At 43.4% G+C, this 25,666-nt stretch overlaps 1 protein-coding gene across 1 annotated transcript in view; it reads left to right on the plus strand.

Moving 5' to 3' along the window:
* Window positions 1-25,666, plus strand: part of DSCAM (DS cell adhesion molecule) — a 959,122-nt gene that overhangs the window by 724,571 nt on the left and 208,885 nt on the right. Inside the window, exons 18-19 of the mRNA XM_078656818.1 lie at window positions 4,081-4,227; window positions 5,158-5,313. Of these exons, the coding sequence (XP_078512944.1) occupies window positions 4,081-4,227; window positions 5,158-5,313 (303 nt within the window). The remainder of the gene's footprint in view (window positions 1-4,080; window positions 4,228-5,157; window positions 5,314-25,666) is intronic.

Here is a 25,666-nt window from a genome sequence, read left to right on the forward strand (position 1 = left end):
ATGCATGCACAATCAGTTAGAGTGGCAGCCTCCTGTTTTTCTATCATACGGTGGCTGAGGAAAATCTGCTGGATGCTCCCTGAGTCAACTAAAAAAACGGTGGTGAACGCCTTGATAACATCCCGCTTATATTACAGGAACGTTCTCTACCTAGGATCAAACAAGGCTAATCTCCACTGTCTACAGATGGCCCAAAATACGGCAGTCAGATTATTATGTAAGGTACCTAAAAGGGAATCAGTTTCTGCATCCCGACGTAAGCTCCATTGGCTTAACATTGAGAATCGAGTGAAATTTAAAGCACTCACTTAATTGTATAAAATAAAAGCCAACACAGCTCCGAAATACCTCTGTTCACTGGCAAATACCTATATCCCATCCAGGAACCTTAGATCAGCCACTCAGGGTCGTTTTAGGATCCCTAAATTTAAGCGCACTCGCATAGGAGGAAAATCCTTTGCCTACTTAGGCCCGTCCCACTGGAATTCTCTCCCCATTTCATTGAGAAATGAGCCTAACTACTCCAGTTTCCGAAAGTTGCTAAAAACTTGGCTATTCGATAAATAAGACTCTTTTTCCATCCATAACAGCATAGATGCGCCGGGAAACCCTTTTTGGGTAGTCGATGTGCAGTACAAGTGCAAATAAATAAATAAATAAATAAATAAATAAATAAGCATTCCCATCATTATTATTTTCAGACCGTTTTGAGTAGGAAATCAGCTATCCAGATACATTAGATAAAATGCAAATATAAATGTACTCTTAAAAAAAAAGCTTTAGCAAAAATATATGACCTAAAACAATGTAAGAAATGGCAGTCCTATCAGTATCAAAATTTAACATATTTGCAACACATGTGTAAACCTTTGTTGCTAGTCCATGCATTTGTTGTTGCCCCAAATGCAGATCATTTTCCGGTTAAACTCCTTAGGTTTGCATTCTTCAAGGTGCTGTCAAAAGCTTCTCCTATTTTATCAGAAAATGTGCATATAAGTATCTGTACAGGATGGGTCAATATATACATTTCTGGCTTATCCTAGTGGCAAAACAGGTTACAGGTTAATGTTTCGATATACCAAAACAAATTATGCAGGGGTTTTATTGAATGCTATTCTATTTAATAACGGAGACAAACATTAAGACCAATTATAACTTCTCCAAACTAAAAACTAAATATTGCAGGAACTAGCTTAACTCTGCATCAGCATTTATGTCCACTAAACAAAAAGAAGCTAAAAGGTGTATCCATTTTACCTCCAACTGATAAAGTCTCTTTTCTCTGTCATCCCCACAGATTGCTTTAGCTAGTCTGACAATGGAAAATAATCTTAAATTCTATGGTGTACTCTTCATGAAAGACCTATGCTCGTTTATTTTTTGTGCTCGTTAATTGAAAATTGTGGAGGTAAAAGAAACTCAACCTATGATAGTCAAAGGGACAAATTACCTCCTTCATGCTGTGGTTCAAGTTGGCAGTGAGACTTATAAATAAGGCATTGCGTTTCCTACCAGAAGTGGTTAGTTGTAAATATCTGCTCCTCTTCTGACGGAGAACTCACCGGGGCAAAACTTCACCACTGGCTGCAGGTCCCCCCCGCTGCCGCGACCGGAACTCCACGCAGCTGCCGAGCGGGGGGACCACAATTCCCACAGACCTTTGCCTGCTGCTCCGCCCCTACCCGCCCACTGACGCGCCCGGAAGGCGCAGAAAAGGAGAGAACCCCATCTGGGGAGCGGGCGACTCTTCTGACGGAGAACTCACCGGGGCAAAACTTCACCACTGGCTGCAGGTCCCCGCCGCTGCCGCGACCGGAACTCCATGCGGCTGCCGAGCGGGGGGACCACAATTCCCATAGACCTTTGCCTGCTGCTCCGCCCCTACCCGCCCACAGACGCGCCCGGAAGGCGCAGAAAAGGAGAGAACCCCTTCCGCATCGCGGAACGCGAGCGGGACGCCGGGCGAAGCCCGGGCAAAGGGCGGGCCCTCTGTGGCCCTCCGAGATCTGAGGAGGACGAGACGGGCCACCCCCTTTCGATTTCCGCCTCATCCGCCTTTTGCTCACTGTAAAAGGGAGGTATTTTCTTTATGAAATAACTTTTCCATCAAATTGTCTGTCATTATACCTTCTTCGGTATCCCCTATTGGACTACCCTCTGACCTCCCTGTTGTCAGACTATTGGTGTACGTGCGCTTTTGCTTAGCCCCCTGTCGTTGTCTTATCATACATATATTTCCATTAAACTATCCATATTATGACTGACAAAGGCTACGCATGAATAACAACCTCCAGGAGGGGCAACGGAAAGGGTCTTTGGACAACTATCTAATTAGGACCACATCGGCAATCGAGTCCGTCATAGAAAGAGTAGAAAAGAGTCTCTCTATAGAACCCATATCCAGTAACTACTCAGCTATGGTGCCACCAGACCAAACCCCAAATTTTTCTTTACTGAAGGAACTAAATCTGCTCTGTAAAACTGTGTATACCAACGTTGAAAACGGGAATGACCTAACAAATGCTCCTGCAAATGCATTGCGAAATACTAGTCCCCAGTCTATTACCACATTTCAACTAAACTCAAGCCACTCTGGTACTCCCCCTCTATCAATACCCACAGACACTACACAACAGCTAGTAGATGTTCAGGTACCCTATCCAAATAGAAAGCGTAAGGGCCCTAAACAGAGGGGAAGATTAGCTAAAATACAAAGATTGCATCAAAGTCCCCTTTCGGGCATTAACAACACCCCAAATACATCTGAGGTACGTTCAAACCTGGAGCTGACTGCAAATACTACACGATCTGACTTACTGGCCCAGATCGAACTCCTGGTCAGGTCTTTAATTTCCCCACTGGAAAAAAGAATTGAGGCTATAGGGGAAAAGCTCTGCTCCATAGAGGAAACCACCAGGTCAAACCTAACAATCACAAAAAGATTAGAAGGAAATAATCAAGTTGAGACCCTAGTCTCTACTGATATCCCCATCCTCCCTGTACAAAGAAATATCATACAAACTCATGCACTTGCCTCCAAAACATCTAAAACATTAGTCATATCAAACCCCTCAATTACCCAGAATCCTGCACTCAGAGAAGGGCAGATTAAACCACTCACGCCGAAAGAGGGGAAGTCCCAAAACCATGGTAACATGCAAAGAAGGGCTAAAAACATAGATCTACCGCCGGAGGCAGCTCCCTTTGTGTCCATCCTCTCGGGTGTGCCCGAGCTCATTAATAGCAAAATTGAAAGACCAGCAGATCTGGCAAACAAGGTCTCTTACTGGCTGACAAAGAATAGACCCTTACCACCCAATATAGATGGAACGATCTTAAATGTCAGAAGGGTAGGTTGGTTGGGATCTATCCCCAAGGACATACCGGGAGACCTGGTTTTGGTCAACTTTAGGGACCCTCGAGTCATCCAACATATCCGAAGTTGGCAGCCACAAATGGGTGATGGGCCAATCGGATCATGGGAACTGTATGACTTTTACCCCAGAACTACATATCTGCCCCCTGCAAGATCATACAAACAACATAACTTTGGGACGGGTAGTAGTGGTCCTGGATCTAACAAGCATATACCACCCACCCATAATCGATTTGCTTTATTCTAAGGCGTAGACCTGGTCCCCTGACTTGTTAAATCCGTTTACAGAAGGGCTCCCGTAAGTAATTAAAATTTATAATGACTTACACTAAGCCTGTGGATGGTCCTTTCCAAAGGAACAACTTATGTATTTCTCTCCCTCATATCCTCTGAAGGACATCTGCCTTATTTTTTCACCACAACATTTAAACATACCCTATTTTCTAAGCAACTGACCTAATTGAAATTGCTACGACCATGCCCTGTAACAAAGCTGCTAGGGTTTGTTTACGATGAATTGTAAAAATGATTTTACTAGTATAACGATTTGTTGTTAACTTTGTACATATAGTGACTTTGTAATGAATATAATTGATGTCTGCTTTTATTGTGTTTTTTTTACCCTGTATGCTTTTATGAATTTTTACTGAATTCGAAGAAAGCTTGTTGAACTGAAATATCTGCTCCTTGATTTCTCATTTCAGTTCCCAGTCGCCCTCCAGAGAATGTTCAAGCAATTGCAACATCACCTGAGATCATCTCCATATCCTGGTCTACGCCTTCCAAAGAAGCTCTTAACGGGAATCTCAGAGGATTCAGGGTGATCTACTGGGCAAATCTCCTGGATGGAGGTAAGACTCAGGAGCTGCACAGTGGGGCTGGAGACAGGAAGTGTGCCTTACATTTGGTGAAAATAGATTTTGACTCCATATAGACATACTTTCTCATCCTCTGACATGGACCACAAAAGATGTGTTGCCCTTGAACCTGTACATACATCTAGGATGAGAAATGTGATGTCTACCCACAATGTGATATATTTGTCACCCTAAAGTTGTCAGCTGCCCCTTTAGTACTTTACATAGAATGACAGGGTTGACTCAGACAATAAGGCTGCTTAAAGTGCTCGTATTATCTTTTTGTTTACATTCTGCATTCTCTAAAATCGTGAATCATGGGCATTAACTAAATAGGGAATTTTGTGTTAAATTTTAATTTTGCCAATTTTTTCATCTTGCCCCCTCACCTTCAGAAAAGTCCCATAACTTCAACTGCTGACTGCTGCAATTAACTATATCATCTAATTGCTGTTAAAGCTCTGAACAAAGCCAGGAGCTGAAATGGGACTCTAACATGTTTAAAACACGTATCAACACGCTTTAAACTTAAATGTAATGAATGAAATTACTGTTCCCAATTGAAAATCACATTATCCTTGTACTGAGGTAATTTTAAACATGTAGAAAATTAACTTTTGTCTACAAAATGTGAATTCTCTTTGTGGCAGATGCTCAGAACAAGCAAACTAAAACTGAAGTGGAGAGATTATACTGTGCCTTCATATTGTGATGAGTGCTTGCAACAGGAGTTTTAAATACAACCACGAAATGTGATTACTCTGAGCAATAAAAGGAGAGCATTCACAAAGTGCATACTCTGGGTAGTAGAAAAGAATACAATTAGTAATGACCAAACGATAGAAATGTGCAAGCAACAGGCCAGTGCAGGACGTACTACATGAGCTATCCATGTCTAAAGGGACTTCTTCATTTTTCAATCAGAACTGGGAGAAATTCGGAATGTGACCACAACACAACCTTCCCTGGAGCTGGACGGGCTGGAGAAGTACACAAACTACAGCATCCAGGTGCTGGCGTACACCAATGCCGGAGATGGAGTCAGGAGTGAGCAGATCTTCACGCGCACCAAAGAGGATGGTAAGAGTGAGTGAAAGTGTGCATGAGTGAGTCAGCCAGAGAGAGAGTGAGCCATAGAGAGAGAGAGTAAGAATGTTACCTGTGAATGTTCACATGACCGATACCAACACCATTACCATCATTATGAATAAGTCCATGGATGACTTTCTTAAATCAAGGTGTGGTGACTAAGTCAGCATGGGAAGCACACTTAGGCCCAGATTTACTATCCTTTGCACCAGAGAATGCCGCATGAAAACTGAAGCATTGCGATGTGCGAAGGACAGAAGAAAGCGGAGTGCCAGATTTACTAAGGGTCGCCTGCCCATGCTGCCTTTGGACTCACTTAGCTCTTCTGCGTCATGAGACTGTGCGGTGTGTAGTCTAGGATTTGTACTGGAGTTAGCGGTCTCTTACAGATTCAAGGTACAGGGTACAGCACACGTGTTGCATGTAGATATATCACAAGATATGCCGCTTAACCCCTTGAGTGCACCTTCTTTCCTTCAGAATTCAGATTTAGGGTAAAGGCAGACCAAACTATTTGACTAAATCTGGATTTGGAGCAAGACCTCAGGTTCTGCGCTGGCTCAGCCCAGATATTCATCCATGGCATAAATTAGCAGGAGGAGCATGCAAAGGGGTTTGGGCGCGCCAAGAGAGTCAATTGCTTTTATACACGAAAGGTGATCTGTTGCTACTGTTTACAGAACTTTACGATGCTTCATGAAGCTTAGTGCCACACAATTTCCAGCTCAAACCCTTAGTAACTCTGGCCCTCAATTTTGTTTGACCTTTGCATTGATGGTACAAGTGCTAGTTTTAAATGTGGTCTGTCGATTCTTTGGTTACAAAGGAATGATATTTCTTTACATGTTTTCATATCTTTCTAATAAGAATATTAAGTTTGTATCTATTAATAAGACATTCTGATTTTCTAAAAATGTGTAATCTTTCGATGCCAAGAAGGTACAGATGGATTTAATGGGTCCAGATAGGAGACAAGAGAAAGTGTAAATCCATTTTAGGTAAATAGTCAAGAAAACCACCATTAGCTAGCTGAGTGGCCATCTTTTACCACTAAATACCACTATCCATAAAATCCGTGACACTTCAATATTAAAATCCACCAACCAGGGAGTTTAAAAGCTGTTCCCCATCTATTAAGTTAAATGAAAACTACAAGGATTTCCTACATCAACACCAACCAGTGCCATGTCTTTATGACTTCATATTCAAGCCTCATGGCCCTGCACAAGGGACTCACTCATATCCCACTCCAAACTCTTCATAAAGGACCAGATGTACAAAGATCTTATTTTGCACTTCCTAAATAGTGATTCTGAGGAATCGCTATTTAGGAAATGCAAAATGGTCTTGCTTGTGTATACTGAGCTTGAGACAGTAGGCTTTCATCCAATTAGCGACTTCAGACATGCCGGTGTTAAACTTGCTTCTTGTGTTTGGGGTCCTGTCCGAGACGGACAGTATTGAGTTGCGTATCATCTGTATACGAATGGATGTTGATTTCTAGTGTGCGGATGACATTGATCCAAGAAATAATGTATGTATTGAAGAGGGTGGGACTGAGCAATGAACCTTGAGGGACTCCACAAATGAGTTTGCGGGCTTCTGAGGAGTAAGGTGCTAGGCTGACAGCTTGTGTTCTAGCTGTTAAGAAGGCGTAGATCGAGCAGAGAGTGGATCCTTGGATGCCAATCTTGTGCAGGCGTCTGATGAGGATGGTGTGTGAGAGCATGTCAGATGCTCAGGTGAGGTCCAGGAGAATGGAGCTGCTGTGTCTTCACTGTCAAGGATCATGTGGGTGGCATTGGTGGCATCAATGAGTGCTGTTATTGTACTATGGTTGGGCCTGCATCCAGACTGTGTGGCAGCGAGGAGCTGGTAGTTGCTCGAGGTGTTCAATGAGGTATCAGTTGATTAGTTTCTCTATGACCTTTTCCGGGTATGGTGGTAGGAGGGAGATGAGTCAGTAGTTGGAAAGCATGGTTGGGTCGGCAGATAGTTTCTTGAACAGGGGCATGATGGTGGTATGTTTCTGGGAATGTGGTTGAGTCAATGGAGGGATTGAGGATTCATAGGAGTCCTTTGGTGAAGGTATGGTGGGGGCAAGGTTCATATGGAACCACCAAGTGGATGGTCTTCATGATAGCAGCGATTCTGTCGGTGGAGATGGCAGGCCATGAGGTCAGGGTCTGTTCAACGGCCGTGGTGGCGAGTTGAGTTTCAACTGTAACGGGGTCCAATTGAGTCTTGAAGTTGCTGCATATGGAGGTGATTTTGTTACAGAAGAATTCCAAGAGCTTGCTGCAAATGTTTTGTGAAGAGGTGATATTGCTGGATGTGACAGGGGTTGTAGTGAAATCTTTGATAATGGTGAGGTTTCCTTGCTTTTACATGTGCTGGCATCAATGCGATCTGCAAGAGCTGTGCACTTGGTGTTCCATATTTGTTGATGGTACCATCCTAGGGCTGATTTGAGGATGTCTTCATCTGCAGTGTCTTGACTTGTTCTCCATTTGTGCTCCACTTACTTGCAGTGGCTTTTTGTCAGCATGAGTTATCCAGTATTGGGGTATCTTTCAGAGATTCACATGCCCGAATCATTCCCTGTCGCCGAGGCGGGAGTCCCACGATATTTAAAAAAGCAGTGCCAAAGGTAAATTATAGTAGTAGTAGGCCTAAGAGAAAGGCCTGAGGCCTAAACTGTAGTAGCCTATCTACCTCATTATGCCAAAAGGACCAAACATTTTGTCCTAACCAATCAGCTTGCAGCACCCTCTAGAACCCTCTCTGCAGAGCCAGTTCTCCTCAGATTTTCACTGCATGTCGTGTGGAAGGGAGTCACCCTGAGTTTCTACTCAGTTTTCTATCCTTCAGGATGTCTGACGAGAAGGCCTTGTTTAGACCTTGCAGGACATGCGACAAGAAAAGAGTCCATGTTGATGATCACCATAAGGACTGTATTTATTGCCGCTACCCAAAGCATGAGGCAAAAAATTTTAAGATCTGCCGCACCTTCCCTTCTAAGACCTTAAGGGGTAGGGAGGCCAGAGTGCTTTTATGGCTCAAATCTTCTTCTGCTGATGATGATGACAAAGCTTCGACCTCCAGTAAGAGAGCAAGGTCTCAAGATGGTTCGTCAAGTGAGGGGAGAAAACATGTCAAAACCTCCCACTCCATCATCTTTCTCTGAAGCTTCTGCTCTCAAGGACTCTAAAAACCATAAAACTGTGAGTAAAAGCTGCTCTGTCTCTTCAGCTTTTCCTATGACGACCATCTCTGTCACTTCTCAGCCCCTTCATCGATGGCGACAATTTCTACTACAGCTATCACCTCTCCTATCGTGTCAACTAGGATTTCCATTGTGGCAAAGAAAAACATCGTCGACGATCCGTCGACGACAGCCTCGTCGTCGAAGTCAAAACACTCGTCAACGAAGGTACCGTTGACGAAGCCTCCGTTGTCGGTGAAGACATCTACGGTGCCGTCGACGGCCGTCCCGTCGACGAAGAAGTCAAGTCCATCGACGATAATTCCGTTGACGATGATCCCGTCGACGTCGAGTACGTCGACGAGAGCTCAGTCGACGTCGAGTCCGTCGACTATGATTCCGTCGACGAAACCAGTGACGACTACCATCAAGAGCCCTTTGACAGCAACTCAGTCTCCACTGTGTCCATTGTCTACTGTACCACCGACGACAATGGACACTGCTTCTACAAAGCCTCCAGTAGCAATACAAGCATTTTCTACGCCTGTCTCCTCAAAGGCTTTCCAACTAAGATCTTTCCAAAGACAAGAATATTCTTATATTTCACAACTTACGCCATCTCACCTCCTCGAGACTTATGCTCATGAAGAGGAGGATGACTATGATGATGATGCCAACGAAGGATCTTTTAGGATAGCTCACCATCCTTTGGAATTAAACATTAAGTGTCAAGATGATGAGGAGGACACTGAGCATTACTAGCAGGAGGACATTGTGGTTCCTCATTGTACAGGATAGCAGAGGCAGTCTCGGGCTTCAGAGTCCAGCCATCTGCCACCGAGCCTCATCCAGGACTTACAAGCCATGTTAGCAGATTATAGACAACGCTTTCCACCACAGCAGGTCATTCCTCCACCTCAGCCTGCGGCAGTTCCAGACTCTATTCCTCAGCCTGAGATTCCAGCACCTATGTCTCCGGTCACGGAACCTCAGCAGCCTATTTTGCCTACTCAAACTCCGGATACTTCTTCGGATGAAGTAGAAGAGGGCGAATTACCAGATCATCCTCCTTTGGATCCGTGGGATACTTATGTTATCCCCATGCCGTCTCCACCAACTCCACAACCTTCAGACTCACCTCCAGAAGACATAGGTGGGTTTCATATTCTTATGCAGCGAGCTGCGGATAGGTTTCAACTACCAGTAACAGTGGAACAATCGGAGTGCTTTCTTCACGATTTCAAAGAAGAAGCTAGAAAAGTGTCCAGGGCCATTCCAATAATAGACTACATATGGAAGGAGGGCATCAAGGTAATAAAAAATCCTGCTTCTGTGCCTGCCGTGCTTCCACGGATTGATAAAAGATATCGTGCTCCGTTCGGTAGCCCTTCCTGCCTTATTGGACATCCGCGGCCAGATTCTGTCATTTCACAGGCCGCACAACAAAGATCAAAAAACCCAGCCACTCCCATCACTATGCCACCAGATAAAGAGGGACGTCGTCTGGACCTTATTGGTAAAAAATTCTCAACCATGGCGTCCGCCTCAATCAGGGCAGCAAATTCTTTGGCGATCATAGGACGTTATGATCGCCAAATGTGGTCAGACATGGCTGGTCTGATTGACCTAATCCCAGAGGATAAAAATCAGGAGGCTCGGAAGATCTTGATGGAAGGGGAGCATGCAGCTGCTGAAACTATCGACTGCGCCTTGGATATTGCGAATACAAATTTTAGATAACTAGCTGGGGCTGCAGTTCTCAGGTGTCAGGCTGGCTAAAGGCTACCACCTTCCGGTCTGAGGTCCAACTAAAGATTTTGGATATGGCCTATGATGACGAATCTTTATTTGGAAAACATATAGACGAAGCCCTCCAGGCAATCAAAACGGACACTGATGCCACAATATCTCTGGGTTCCCTGCAGTACAAGCGAGGATCTTTTAGAGGCGCTAGAGGGCGTGGATACTCCTCTAGAGGAAGTTATTATCAACAAAACAGACAATATCAGCCTCAATACTGGCAGAATTACCAATCCTCATAACGCCAACCTGGTACGGCTAGTTTCTCTCACCAAGGAGGCCGAAAACGCTCTAACAATCAAGGGCGAGATACTCACAGAAAGCAGTGAGATCAGCCGGGCGCCATCCATATTTCCTTCCCTCCCTGTGGGCGCGAAAATATTTGTTTTCGACACCAGTGGCAACAGATTACCTCCGACCAATGGGTGCTAGACCTCGTTCAACATGGACACACCCTAGAGTTTGTCACCAAACCTCCAACTACTCCGTCCAGGGGACCCCCTCCCCCTCGTCTTTACTTATTCTTCAAGGAGGTTCACTCAATGTTCCTCAAGAATGCTATAGAAAAAGTTCCAGTTCATCAGCGGTGGACAGGCTTCTATTCCCGTTTTTTCCTCATAAAGAAGAAATCAGGGGAATGGCGACCGATCCTGGACCTGCACAATCTCAACAGGTATCTCAAGAAACAGGGGTTTTGCATGGTCACTCCTTCAAAGATTCTAAGCTGCCTGAACGAGGGAGATTTTATGGCTTCTTTGGACATGGAAGACGCATACTTTCACATCCCAATCCATCCGAAACATCGAAAGTATCTCCGATTCACTGTGGCTGGTGCCCATTATCAGTTCAAAGTGCTCCCATTTGGCCTCAAATCGGCTCCAAGGATTTTTACAAAGTGCCTGGCTCCAGAAGCGGCAGCATTACGTTCTTCGGGAATACAGGTCTTCTCATACTTGGACGATTGGCTAATCTAAGGTTCTTCAATGAACAGGGTACAGAATGACATAACAACGTGTAGCAATCTCTTTGCATCCCTGGATCTCAGACAAACAAATCTTAATTACTTCCGCAAAGGATCCTGCCTTTCTTGGGCGCTCATCTATACACAATCTAATGCAAAGCATTCTTGTCACAAGAAAGACAACTCCGTCTGCAGAAATTAGCAATTCAAGTGTCAAAAAGAGAGTCACTTTCTGTTCGCCTATTCGCTTCACCCCTGGGAATGTGTTCCTCAGCCATAAATCTCATCCCACTAGCACGTCTGCAAATGCGACCTCTACAGGAAGAGCTACATCTTCAGTGGGAACAAGCGACAGGCTCTTTCGACGACATCATCAAAGTCACCCCACACATGGTGGATGCTCTTCAAGGGTGGGCGCAACTGCACAATCTGGAGCAAGGGCTCACATTCATGCAAATTCCTCCGGTCTTTCTTTGTGACAACGGATGCGTCCATGGAAGGATGGGGAGGTCATCTCCAAAATTTACAAGTGCAGGGCAAGTGGTCTCAGAAATACAGACAATGTCACATCAACAGTCTGGAATTGAGAGCCATCTTTCTATCCTTACAGGCGCTCCTTCCCAGAATCGCAGGATCTTCAGTCCTGGTCTGCACGGACAATACCACCAGCATGTTTTATGTGAACAAGCAAGGAGGAACAAGATCAGCTACGCTATCAAAGGAAGCTCAGGAGTTATGGGAATGGCTAACACTTCAGAACATAACTCTCAAGGCAAAACATGTCAGGGGCCTCCAAAATACCCTAGCGGACAAGCTCAGCAGATCCTTATCAGACTGCCACGAGTGGGAATTAGACAACACTCAAATAAACAAAGTGTTCCAGACATGGGGTAAACCATCGTTGGGCTTGTTTGCAACACAGCAGAACAAGAAATGCCAAAATTACGCCAGCAGATACCCTCAACAGGGATCAAGAGGGATTGCCCTGTCCATGCGATGGTCAGGGATGTGTGCTTACACCTTTCCTCCAATCCCGTTGATTCCAAAAGTGTTGCGCAAGATGAAGCTGGAGAGCTGCCGTCTCATCCTAATTGCCCCTAGGTGGCCCGCCAGTATTGGTTCCAGGAGCTCATGTTACTATCCCAGGAGCCCCCAATCAGACTTCTCCCGGCTCCAAAACTGCTATCACGCAACGAGGGTCAAACACTTCACCCAGATCCCAGATTACACGCATGGCTCCTGACTTCTTAGAATTTCAACACCTTCAAATTCCTCCGGATTGCTGTGACATCTTGAAAACGGCGCGGGCCCAAAGCACATTGAAGACTTATTGTCTTAAATGGAGGAGATTTTGCTCTTGGTGTATCTCAAACACTTTACACCCGATTGAAGCTCCTGCAGAAAAAATTCTTCCTCACCTATTACATTTGGCTTGCTCTGGTCTTTCCTTTTCTTCAATAAAAGTCCATCTAGCGGCTCTATCCAGGTTCAGGAAGGTAGCTAGCATTCCCTCACTACTTATTTTTATTGATTTTATTTATATGAAGAGTTTTATATAGCGCTGGCTAGACCCAGAGGTATCAGAGCGCTTTACATGAGAATTAAAAATGTAACAGTAGAAGTTCAACAATTACACAATAAATCCCAGAAAAATAGGCAATACAATTAGGAGAGGAGAGAGAGGAGAGAGAAAAGTAGTGGAGGGGGCAGGGGAGGTGAGAAAGAGAGGATAAGGCAAGAGACAATAAGGAGAGACGAAAAGAATGTCTGTCTAAAGACCGACTAAAGACCGACTAGGTAGGTGAGGACCCAGGAGGAATCCATGGCCCATCTCACCTATAGCTAAACCAGGAAGCTCCATCGGGCATCAGACAAAAAAGTTCTGTCTCAATACTTTGAGAGAGGGGAGAAGGAGAGACATAAATAGAGGGAGGATGCGGGAGGAGACGACAGGAGGGACGAAAGGAAGTGCAACAATGTGGTTTAACAGTGTAACAGAAAAAGATCAACAATTACAACATTACATCAGACAATCAGCAATACATTAGGAGAGGAGAGAAAGGAGAGAGAAAGGAAGTGGGGGGTAGGTGAGGTGAGAAGGTAAGGATAAGGGAAGAGACAACCGTAGAGACGAGAGGAAGTCTGTCTAAAGACCGACTGGGTAGGTGACGACCAAGGAGGGAATCCACGGTCCATCTCCCCTATAGCTAAACCAGGTAGCTCCATCAGGCATCAGACAAAGTAGTTCGGTCTCAAGTGTTCTTCATCTTTAATAAAACAGTTAATGAAAGGTCTTTTCCGAGCTTATCCTCCGGTTCGGCTGTCCCCACCGGAATGGGAACTCAATACGGTCCTCTCACAACTGATGAAGCACCCATTCGAACCTATTCACAAAGCTGACCTCAAATATCTCACATGGAAGGTCGCCTCACTTCTAGCCCTGACATCTGCCAGAGAGTAGGGGAAAGTCAGGCATTCACTATAAAAGAACCCTTCCTGCATTTCTCTCAGGATTATGTCACTCTCCGAACTAATCCAACTTTCATACCCAAAGTGCCTTCTCAGTTCCATTTAAATGAGCCAGTAAAATTAAGAGTTTTCTTTCCAAATCCTACTACAACGGCGGAAAGAACACTGCATTCTTCAGACGTCAAGCGATGTTTGAAGTTTTACCTTCAAAGGACAAAAAACTTCAGAAAATCAGATCAATTATTTGTGGCTTATGGCCAGACCACGCTGGGGAAAGCGGTCACTAAAGCCACAATTTCCAGGTGGATAGCCTCCGCAATCCATTTCTGTCATGTTAAATTTAACAGACCACTATAAAGAAATGTCCGGTCTCACTCTACAAGAGCTGTAGCGGCGTCTATAGCATTTGGGTGTCCTCTCACCCCTCTGGATATGGCGGTAATGCTAGAGATAAACCGATGGCAGCGGCGAATCAGGGATAACAGTGCTCTAAAATGGAAATTCACATTCTGCAAATTGGATTTTGGCTTGCGAATTGCAGATTGGGTATTCTTTCTTTTAGGGTTTTTGAATGTGTTTGTCGAGCGGGGAAAGGCACAACATGGTTAAAATTAATTAATTCTGCTTTTGTGAGAAAGACAAACTGTCATTAAATGTTCTTGACTTTGTGGTGTGCATTTTACTAACATTACTTGGTGAAAGAGTTCTTTGTGGCATAAACCTCACAGCAGCACGTAGGCACATTCTCAATGATTTCTCCTTTGTTTGCCAAAGCTTGTGCTTTAGCAATATGTGGAATGTAGGAGCTAAACCAAACCAAATATTGCCCTTAAAGCATGCACTTCAGAAATACCTCAGCAAAAATGCCCCTTGTTGCTGTGCTTTTACAAACAAGCTAGGAGGGGTGGAGAGCAACATAGCGGGGAAGGAATTTTTGAGAAAGGAAGCAGCACATGACAGACAGAGCTAGTAAACACGTGCACTCTGGTGTGGTGCTGAATGAAAAACAACAAGCATTTGCAATGCAGTCAGTCTCGCCTTTAGGACCTTATATGTATTTAGCTATGCAGCACATTAGCCTGGGTTCTGAAACATCTACTGTTCTTTAATATGGAGGGAAAGTAAGCACCAAACTGCCTGACACGCCAGTTATGGGAACATCTGGAGAGAAATATTGCCTTTCAGCGGGAAATGGTTTAGTCCAAAGCTCTGTTTTTAATATAAAATCAGGGCCTTCGGTGGTTATATCACTGAAAATGCAAGATTTAAAAAAATTTATTATTGTCTACGGGTGCTCATGGAAGACAATTTCTATGGACTGGAATCTAGAGAAGGCTAAAGTGATTCCGGTACTTTACTGACCTCTGCTGGTCGTTTTCCCTATTTAAAGTTAAATAGAGGTAGTTGCCAGAAAAAAAAGTCCCTAAGCGGAAGCAGACAAGTCCTAGGGCTGATCTCCAGAGCCCACAAAGTACATACACATATAAGTATTGTTCCGCCTGCCAACCGTCCCAACACTGCAGGAGTGAAGAATGTCCCAATCCCCTACCCCCACCGTAGTCCCCCCGCACCCAACAGGGATAACTCAGGGTGATGGGTAACCACGACGTAGGGAGAGGGTGGGTAAAACAAAACAGGGAATATCAAGGTCTCGGGTAATACAGCGTGCTTCTTCTGAGCTCCCCACAGCAGACTGATCGACCATAGCCGAGACCTTAAATACAAAAAAGGGGAACAGGTTTAAATGCATGCGACTCACCCCAGGACATACCAAGTACACACAAGAACCCACAGACCTCCCGGCTTACCCCAGTCTGCACTTGGGAATCTCCAAATCCAGAAATGAAAGATGTCTTCTTGGATAGATGCTCCACTTGGTCGACAGAGACAAACAACGCCACCCCGTGAAGCCAAGGAAATAACTTTCGAAGGGGATGGCTCCAAATAATAAAAGGGTTTGTAACTTATGATACCCCACTCTCAAATAACCAGGATGTAGGAAGGAAGGGGGGGAAAAAAGGTCTCCAAAGTATTGGGAGAGCACCCAAAAAAAAATAGTGCACTAAAACCACGAAGGAAGCACAAAAAACGGCCGTAATTCAGTCCCTTCGTGAATCCACCCAAAACACACAAAACGAGTCGGACAGTCTGCACAAGACCAGGAAGTCCAGACGCCACTGATTTGAGAGACACGCAGCCGCGTATCCCTAGGCGTCGTCCGCTACCGAATCTGTTCCAGATGTCAACCCTACGCCTCCCAGAAATCCAGGAAACGAAGGCAAGTACAAACAGACACCCCACGTGTGGCGCACAGCCGCGGACCCCACCTCGAAGCAAACAAGATATGATACCAGGAACAGGAAGTCCCAAGGCAAGGGACCGTAAAAGAAACCAAGCACCGGTTTCCTGAAGGTAGGCTCATTTAAAGCGAACCTAAGGGAGCGTCCATAAGTTCCCGCATGTACTTGGTACTGAATGCTAACTGCGAGAGGAAGGGAGGTAAGACAGAGGGCCCCCCCCCTTAAATCCCAACAAGTATATACTAATGTATCTAAGTACTAGCAGCCCGTCCCGACGTTGTCCGGGAGCAATCAGGCTTCTGGGCCCCCGCCCGCCCCGACGTTGTCTCAGGCTTCAGGGCCCCCGCCCGCCCCGACATTGTCCATGGGTCCCCGGAGCGCACCGCCACTTTCAAGGCCCCCAATGAGCCGCACACGGGCCGCTTCACCTACCTCAGCCGCCGCTCCTCCCCGCCTGTCCGCCGCTCCTCACTGCCTGTCCGCCGCTCCTCACCGCTCCTCCCCGCCTGTCTGCCGCTCCTCCCCGCTCTCATGTCCGCCACTCCTCCTCGCGCTCCTGTACGCCGCTTCTCCCCGCGCTGCTGATGTCAGCAAGCGCGTCGCGGCCGGCGCTACTTCCAAGGGACTACTTTTTTTTTAATCGTAAATATTTTAAAGAACGTATATTTTATTTTTTTATATAGCCTATGTCCATCTGCAGACCCTCACAATTACAACGATGTATCGGGTGTTTGGATTGGTGCTGTGGTTCCTGAGTTTTCCCGCCTCAAAGGTTCAAAGTTCTCTCTTTAAAATAGTAGTATAGATATATTTATATATATATATATATGTATATATATATATATATATATATTTATATAAAGTCTAAACAGGAAGCCCCAAATTAAAGCAAAGCCACAGGAAGTTCAGATCAGCACGTTTATTTGCATCCATTTCACTGCTCGCTCCTTGACAGTGTTCAGAGCAATCTTTGAACATGTAAAGCCTGACGCGTTTCAGGAAATAATCCTTTCTTCAGAGGCATTGTTCACGAAGGGCTGGAAGAGCAGTTTTTGGCCGCGTCTGCTCATATAATCACTGGCACCTGCCACAGTGGGCGTGGCTAAATCGCAAAGCCTTCTGTGCCTTGTAGTACGCTGGCCCTCTTCCCACAGTGGGGCCACTCAACAGTCCTTGCAATTTGAACCAAGTATTCACCAAGTGGAGTAAAGTAAAGCGCTGTAAGCCCTCAGATTGCGCTTTGCAGCAGTGAATTCGTGCTCAAGGCAGCACCACCTGCATTGGAGCTGCTCTTGTCTTCGTTCCGTCTTTGCAAGTCCCTTCTCAGAGCCTGCACGAACCCTTCGTAAGGTGGGGCTCGCTTCTCGACTGGGCAAACAGCCGATATCCATAAAGTCTAAACAGGAAGCCCCAAATTAAAGCAAAGCCACACGAAGTTCAGATCAGCACGTTTATTTGCATCCATTTCACTGCTCGCTCCTTGACAGCTTTCAGAGCAATCTTTGAACATGTAAAGCCTGACGCGTTTCAGGAAATAATCCTTTCTTCAGAGGCATTGTTCACGAAGGGCTGGAAGAGCAGTTTTTGGCCGCGTCTGCTCATATAATCACTGGCACCTGCCACAGTGTGAGTGGCTAAATCGCAAAGCCTTCTGTGCCTTGTAGTACACTGGCCCTCTTCCCACAGTGGGGCCACTCAACAGACCTTGCAATTTTAACCAAGTATTCACCAAGTGGAGTAAAGTAAAGCGCTGTAAGCCCTCAGATTGCGCTTTGCAGCAGTGAATTCGTGCTCAAGGCAGCACCACCTGCATTGGAGCTGCTCTTGTCTTTGTTCCGTCTTTGCAAGCCCCTTCTCAGAGCCTGCACGAACCCTTCGTAAGGTGGGCCTCGCTTCTCAACTGGGCAAACAGCTAATATATCCATATAGTCTAAACAGGAAGCCCAAAACTAAAGCAAAGCCACACGAAGTTCAGATCAGCACGTTTATTTGCATCCATTTCACTGCTCGCTCCTTGACAGCTTTCAGAGCAATCTGCGGCAGGCGTTACTTCCAAGGGACTACTTTTTTTTTTAATCGTAAATATTTTAAAGAACGGATATTTTATTTTTTTATATAGCCTATGTCCATCTGCAGACCCTGACAATTACAACAATGTATCGGGTGTTTGGATTGGTGCTGTGGTTCCTGAGTTTACCCGCCTCAAAGGTTCAAAGTTCTCTCTTTATAATAGTAGTATAGGTATACCAAAGTATATACAAGAGGTCTTGAATGCTTGACCTAAAAAAGTAGTTGAGCATTGGAATGATACAGGGCAGCCAATCAAAAGGATTGTGCAGAGGCTCTGCCTCAGGGACCAGACAAACACAAGAAGAACTATTACGAGACCTAAAAATATATCTCCTTCTCATTGTGTATTGCTGAAAAACGATAAATGCAGAAAACTGATTTTATTTTGAGCGTCTCTCAATGTTATCAAGCATAAGTGGTAGGCCAATAGCTATCCACATTAACAGAATAGGGATTTAAAAGAAATACAGCTTTCTAATTTACCTTAAATTGATGTGCTTCAGATGTGCACTTGTACGTTGTACAAAGGTTTTTTATATTGTTTGCAACACTCCGATTCAGAGTGTAGGACTGCCAAAATACATTTTCTAATATAATAATCCTATTTTAAACTTTTACTGACTGATTCTGTGACTCCATAATGTCTTAGTATTTTGAAGGGGTGTGTTACAGGCATCCATTCCAAATACCAAATTGATATGGGATGTATCAATGTTTTGCAACTCAAAATGTTTTGGAACCGAAAATTGATTCAGAGTACACATTAATCTATTTTTGGGCTTTTTCTGTCTCTTAAAATAAGATTTTGTGACTGCTAGGCCAAATACCTAAGAATTATGGGCCAGATGTAGGTAATTCTATTTTACCGATTCATAAATACCGAATTTTACCGATTCTGTATTTATGAATCGGTAAAATAGAAGTGGTCAGATGTAGGTAAATTTCTTTTCTTATTTACCGAATCGATAAGATTCGGTATTTACCGAATCGATAAGATTCGGTATTTACCGAATCGGTAAATACCTAATCCTGCAAGGGTGCAGGGGGTGTCACTTTGACACCCTCTTGCACCCCAAATACAGGCATGTGTGCCATGTGGCACACAGACATGCCCTAAGGGCATGTCTGTCTATCACATGGCATAGGTGTGCATGCACACATGTGCATGCACACCTGGATTCGGTATTTTACCACCCAATTGGATTGGGTGGTAAAATACCGAATCTGAAAGGCCTTTGGGACTCAGAAGAGTCCCACCTACATCCCGAAGTTACCGAATCGGTAAAAATACCGATTCTGTATTTTACCAATTCGGTTAATTTACCGAATCTGTAAAATTGGCCCCCTATCCCAAATACCCATTTACCGGTCGGTAACGGCCGAAATCGGCCGTTACCGATCGGTAAATGGCCACCTACATCTGGCCCCAGATGTACAAAGCATTTTTATGGTCGCAAACACTCCAATTCAGAGAGCTTTCTAAACATGTTGGCAAAAAGAGTGGATTGATGAACGATTGTACGTCATCATAAATCCTTCCAGAATTTTAATATACCAAGGCTACCTGTTAATAAAGGGGACTCCTAGGGTTGACCCTAATGTATTCTTACAGATTAGCCCGGATCCCTGCTTTAGTTTATAATAAGAATTATATATAAACTTCCATTGAGGTTAAGTCCCCTGGAATGGGATTCACTTACTCTGGTGTGATGACGGCACCAACGATTAAGCATGTCACTATAAGTTGTTTTTTTGGCATCCCCTCCAATATCTTTTGGATCCCTGTGGGCTACAGTGGTTAGCAGTACTCAGGAATATCAATGTAGATCAGCTCTTCCCATTTGAGCACCATTTGTGATATAATTTACTATGTGGGAGAATGTTGGTTTCTTCCTCTTTTATCCTTGAGTATATGTCCCTTCCAAATACGAAATTGGTATGGGATGTACCAATGTTTTGCAACCAAAATTAAGTTGCAAAACACTGTAGAGTTACAGACTCACGAGTTGGGGTGGTTATCTATTTCCAAAATGGAAGAGATCACCTGTCACCCTTCACGAATTAAAAACAAAAGTTCATCTGATACCATTGCCAACTCTGAAATTAACAAAACATTACTTTCATGATGGTCTGCTGACTCTATCAGGCCTCCATCGATGTAATGGCCATCAAAATCAGAGTGACTCATAATTGGCTACCAACCTCTGTGCTATTGATGAGGAAGGTCGAATCACAACCCACTCCGAGTCAGATTTTCACAAACCAACCTATTAGTACCTAGGTTGGTACAAACAATTCCATAATGGTCGCAAATTGCAGGCAGTTTTTTATGACCATTATTTAGTACATCGGGCACTAAAATTCTACAGACATTGAGGTTCGACCAGCCAATAATATTGGGAAATATAAATATGGATAAATACAGATGGAAATGTAAAAAAAGCATAATGCTATTCATAAAGTACATGCTTGTATAGTTCCCAATTAAGGTATTTTATAATTTACTATGGGGCATATTATCAAGAGCGGCGGTAATGGGCTTGATAATATGCCCTTGTGAATTCCCATAGAAGCCCAGGTACTGGTGGGAACCTGGGCTTCTATGGGACTTCACAAGGGCATATTATCAAGCCCATTATAGCCGCTTTAGCAGCAGTTTCCTACTGCTAAATCGACGATAATTTTAACACTGTTCTTGATAATATGCCCCTGTGCGTTTTATCGAAGCTAGAGAGATTTTAAATCTTGCTACAAATGAAAATCTTTCCAGTAAAAAATAGCCAGCTAACATTTTCATGATAACTTCTATATATTTTAAGCGCAGTGTGCCTTCTTAAATTATCACCCATGGCCTCTGCTGTTCTGAGTGGATTATTGTCCCAAAACGGAATTTGATCATTTTCACTGAGGCTCTGTCTATTTCACAGAAGCTAGCCTTAGTTCATCCTGCAACAATTTCATTCTGCATTGCTCAGTTCTGCGCTGTACCACTAGAGGTCAGCCTTAGCATACATGTATAGTACAACACATTGGTGCATTATTTACAGCGGATGGAGAAACCATTGTGACTTATTTTCGGCCATTTAACAACCGTGCCTCACGTTTATAATCCCAAGTAAAACGGATGGCTGACAGGGCTGTTATAAATTTGTTTTTCTACAAGGTCACCGAATCTGCTATTTTGAAAAATATGAATACTAGAGATGCTGTAATAAATCGATGTCTGCCAAATTCTAATTGGATGTGATGGTGCTTTGTAGCTTCCATACTAAGACCAGGCTGGGGTGGCCGTGGTACAACCCGATACTGCTTAAACCATTGGTTTTACATTGGCAATCCGCCTACTCTCTTAGACCGCAGAATTTACTTCTTTTTATTTAGATATTTGGGGGCAGATTTATGAAGGCCTTGCGCCGCCGGTGCGTCACTTTTTCCCATGTTAAAAATGACGCACCGGCGGCGCAAGGCCTTCATAAATCTGCCCCTTGTTATGTTATTTCTGAAGTTCTATAAAGCGCAAGCACCAGGCCAAGTATTAATTTGTTTTTTTACCCCAGTGATTCTACATTTCTGATGGTTTTTTGCTTTTTTTAGTAGCAAATGCCAACTGGTTGCTTCATTTTATCCCCCCTCTAGAACTGAGAACTTTCCGTTTCAATTTAATTAAATTGCTTCTGATATCAACTATTGCTGCATGGCTTGTTTCTATTAGTAACTACCTCACTTATTGTCCAGTTGACGACTATCTAGTCTTTTGAAGTACTACTGTTCATGTTATAACTTGCTTTTGATTGTTACCAAGCGAACCAGTGTTTAGTTGATACAATCTTGAAGTCATGCTTTCTAGGACGGGTAAATGATGGCTGTGTGTACAGAATTGTGTTGTCATATAAGGGTGTGTGAGTTGCTGTCATGATTCTTGTAAACGTACACTATTCTATGTGTTGGGTGTATGAAGCTTGGTGTGTTAACGTTGGTGTGTAAATGGGTAGAGATTCGTGGCTGTGTGTACACTTGTTCTTATTTGTTTAGATGTCTGTTGGTATGTTTTGGTATATGAAAGCAGTTGTAAGATTGTGTGGTAGGAGCTGTGCGAACATATAATCAGCGCCAGGATGCCCGTGGGGTTGCAGTGCGCTTTATAAGTGTGAAATAATAATAATAATAATGACGTCTGAGTATTTGTTGCAACTGCTATAAGCATTTAACCCCTCCCATGCGCCCGCGATTTTGCGGAGGTGCGGCACTTCCGCAAAACGGGCGGGTCCGCGTCGGCCATTGGCCGACGGCAGCACCAGCGAGGTAGCGTTGCCGTCGGCCAATGGAAGGGGTTAATGGTTGGTGTCTGGAAGGATGTTGGAATGGGTGTATAAACTTGACCGTGTTTCTCTGATAGATGGGTGCATATTTATATATGTGCAGAAACATAATGGAGATTTGTGATCCTGTATGGTGTGGTGTGGAGGACCATATAATTGTGGCTGGACACACATATGAAGATGAGTGTGTTGGCCTATTTTGTAGGTTTATTGGCGTTCACAGTTCATTGTCTAAACATATGATACTGGATGTGTTAGCTTATGTTAGAAATTGTGATGATGTTTTTGTTGACATACTAAGGCTGGTGTTATGATAGTGGTTGTGATGTTGGTTGTGTTGACATACGAAGGCTGGTGTTATGATAGTGGTTGTGATGTTAGTTGTGTTGACATATAAAGGCTGGTGTTATGATAGTGGTTGTGATGTTGGTTGTGTTGACATACGAAGGCTGGTGTTATGATAGTGGTTGTGATGTTGGTTGTGTTTACATATGATGGCTGGTGTGTTGGTGTATGTTAGTTGTGTGGACATATCATGAATTGTATAGGCATATGATGGTTGGTGCTCTAAGGTTAGGGTTCTGTAGATGTATGATGTTAGTTACCTTGGCATGTGATGTGTGTCTTGGTGTATGCTGTTGCTTGTGTGGGTGTATGGAGTTGGATGAATTGGCATACAATGGTTAGATGAAGTACAGTGGTGAGTTAGTAGAAGCACATTGCTGGGTTTATCAGAGTATGATGTTGCTTGTGAGTACATATGAACGTGGGTGTGTCAGTGTGTTATTGGAAGTGCTGCCCTATGATGTAGGTTGTACAGACATGTGATGGTGGATGTATTGGCATATGATGATGGGTGACTGTACGTACATATGATATTGGATATATTCAGGTTTCATCGATGTATGCAGGTATAATGAACAGTGCATATAGTGCAATATGATGTTGTTTGTGTGGATGTAAAACGGTGCTACTTCATAGCCCTTATTCCACCTTTGTTCACCAGTGAGGAAGGAATTTGTTGTATGTTGTATGTGAGAGTATGACTATGTCATGTGTATAAACTGTATTTATTCTATTGGAGAGGAAACATAATGATCATGCATTCCAGTGGAAAAATTATATATAAAGAAAAAGTGATATTTCAATCTATAATAATAATAGTAATAAACAGTACTTTTCTGTTTTTGTATCAACAGGCATGTCTCTCCATCTCTCTAAGTATGTGCCCCCTACCTTGATTGTGTTTTTAAATAGTTCCCATGGCTTTGAGAAAGAATATCTCCCAGTCCAGTAGCACTCGTATCAACTCCAATTTAGAATTTAGTTTGATAATAAATGGAACTAACACACCTGCATCACAGTTCTCTTTCTTTATGGAGTCAAAAGATTTTTGCTGTTCACAACCCCAGATGAAATTGCACCCCGTTTTCCATAAAGATCTTAAACTTTCTGTCTTTCCTACAAATTTCGAATAGTATTCTATTATTCCTATGAAGGATCTCAGCTGTTTCTTATCCAGGGAAACTAGGACCAAACCAATTGCTTTTAATAAATCTTTTTTTTTTGTGTCACCCCTTCCCTCAAAATAGTGCATCATAAATAGTCATCTTGTTCTTCCAAAAATGTACACTTGTTTTTCCATAATTTAAGTACTACCGTAGAAATTATGTGCAGGGCTTGTTTGAGTACAAGATTGTGTTGCTCAATGGTTTCACCTTGAAAATATACAATATTCTGTAATCCTTTAAAATCCTAATTTATCATACGGCTGGAAAGCGATCACTCCGAAGACAATCCAAAAGGCATGCGAGTAAATTAGAGGGTTCCCTCCTTGGTGATGAAAGCTGTAAGTGATTTGGACTCTTGATTAAGTTTAATTTGCTGCTAAGCATTTTTTAAATCTGACTTAGAAAATTACTTCCCCCTTTTAAGTAGCAACACCAATTATTTTATGTTAGGCAAAGGAACTGTTACAACCACAAAATTTTGATTCAAAGACCTGAGGTCCACACAAAATCTCAGACAAACGTCTGTCTTTTCATTAATGACAACAGGGCATATCGAACTAGATGCCTCTACCGATTCCATGATGCCTTCATCCATTTTCTTTACCTCATCTCGAGCCACAATAGGTACTCTCCCCACTTTGTGTTGAACCCACGCAGCATCTAGTTTGAGAACAATTTTGACTACATACCCCTTCAATTGGCAATGTTTATCATCAAATACGTTTCACCCCATCCAATATTTCCTGAATAGATTCCTCCTCCACCACCATAATCTGAGACAGAACCATACAGTTAATAGTGATAATCAGGTCATATTAATGAAACCCCCCTTCCATGTAACCATATATATTAATAGTTTCTTCTTGATAACCTCCTGTAAACGTATATTTGGGGTTCAAAGTGATTCCAGTCCACTCCCACTCAAACGTTTTTTTTTAGAATAATAATGTACATAGACCCCAAATCTACCATAAATTGGATTTGACTTCTATTTGATTTCCATTAACCAAAAAAGTGGAATTTGGCCTATACTTTCTTTTATCTTCTTCATTTACACTTCACTCACAACCCACACTCAGATGTCTATCAACTACCTCAGTGGCCAAAGATGAATCTTCTGACACTACATCCACTTTGTTTCTAATCCCAGATTAGCACTACATAACAAAATGATCTAAATGACCACATTTCCTACATTCCTTGTTAACAGCAAAACAAGACTGTTAGAAATTGGGTTGAGGGGTGACTGGGGTGTGAGCCGTGGTCAAGCAGCAACCACAATTCTAGTCAGGGTAAGCTGCAGGATAAATTAACTTGTGCTCACCCTCTGATAGCTTGGCACAGAGCATTCAGGCTTAACCTAGAGGATGTATGTAAAGTATTTGTGGAGCACTTCAAACAGTAAAACAGTGATCACTGCACATAATCAATGGTTACTGTATTATGTACAGGATTCAAATCATAGTTATGCCTCCAAATGAAGTGTTCAAGTATAACAATTCACAAACAGTTCATTGAAGCCAAATCCAAAACGAGAAAAAGCAAACAAACTAGCTAAACCAACTTTCCCAATCTAAACTTACTGATGGAGAAGTTGCAAATGAAGTCCTTAATAACGATTAGATGAGAAGTTGCCAAGCACTAGCAAAATACTGGAGTTGCAAAAGACAGGAATCACAGGAGATTCAGTGGAGATGCCAACCTCACCA

This window comes from Lissotriton helveticus, chromosome 8, assembly GCF_964261635.1.
Source record: "Lissotriton helveticus chromosome 8, aLisHel1.1, whole genome shotgun sequence".
In the NCBI taxonomy this organism is placed as follows: Eukaryota; Metazoa; Chordata; class Amphibia; order Caudata; family Salamandridae; genus Lissotriton; species Lissotriton helveticus.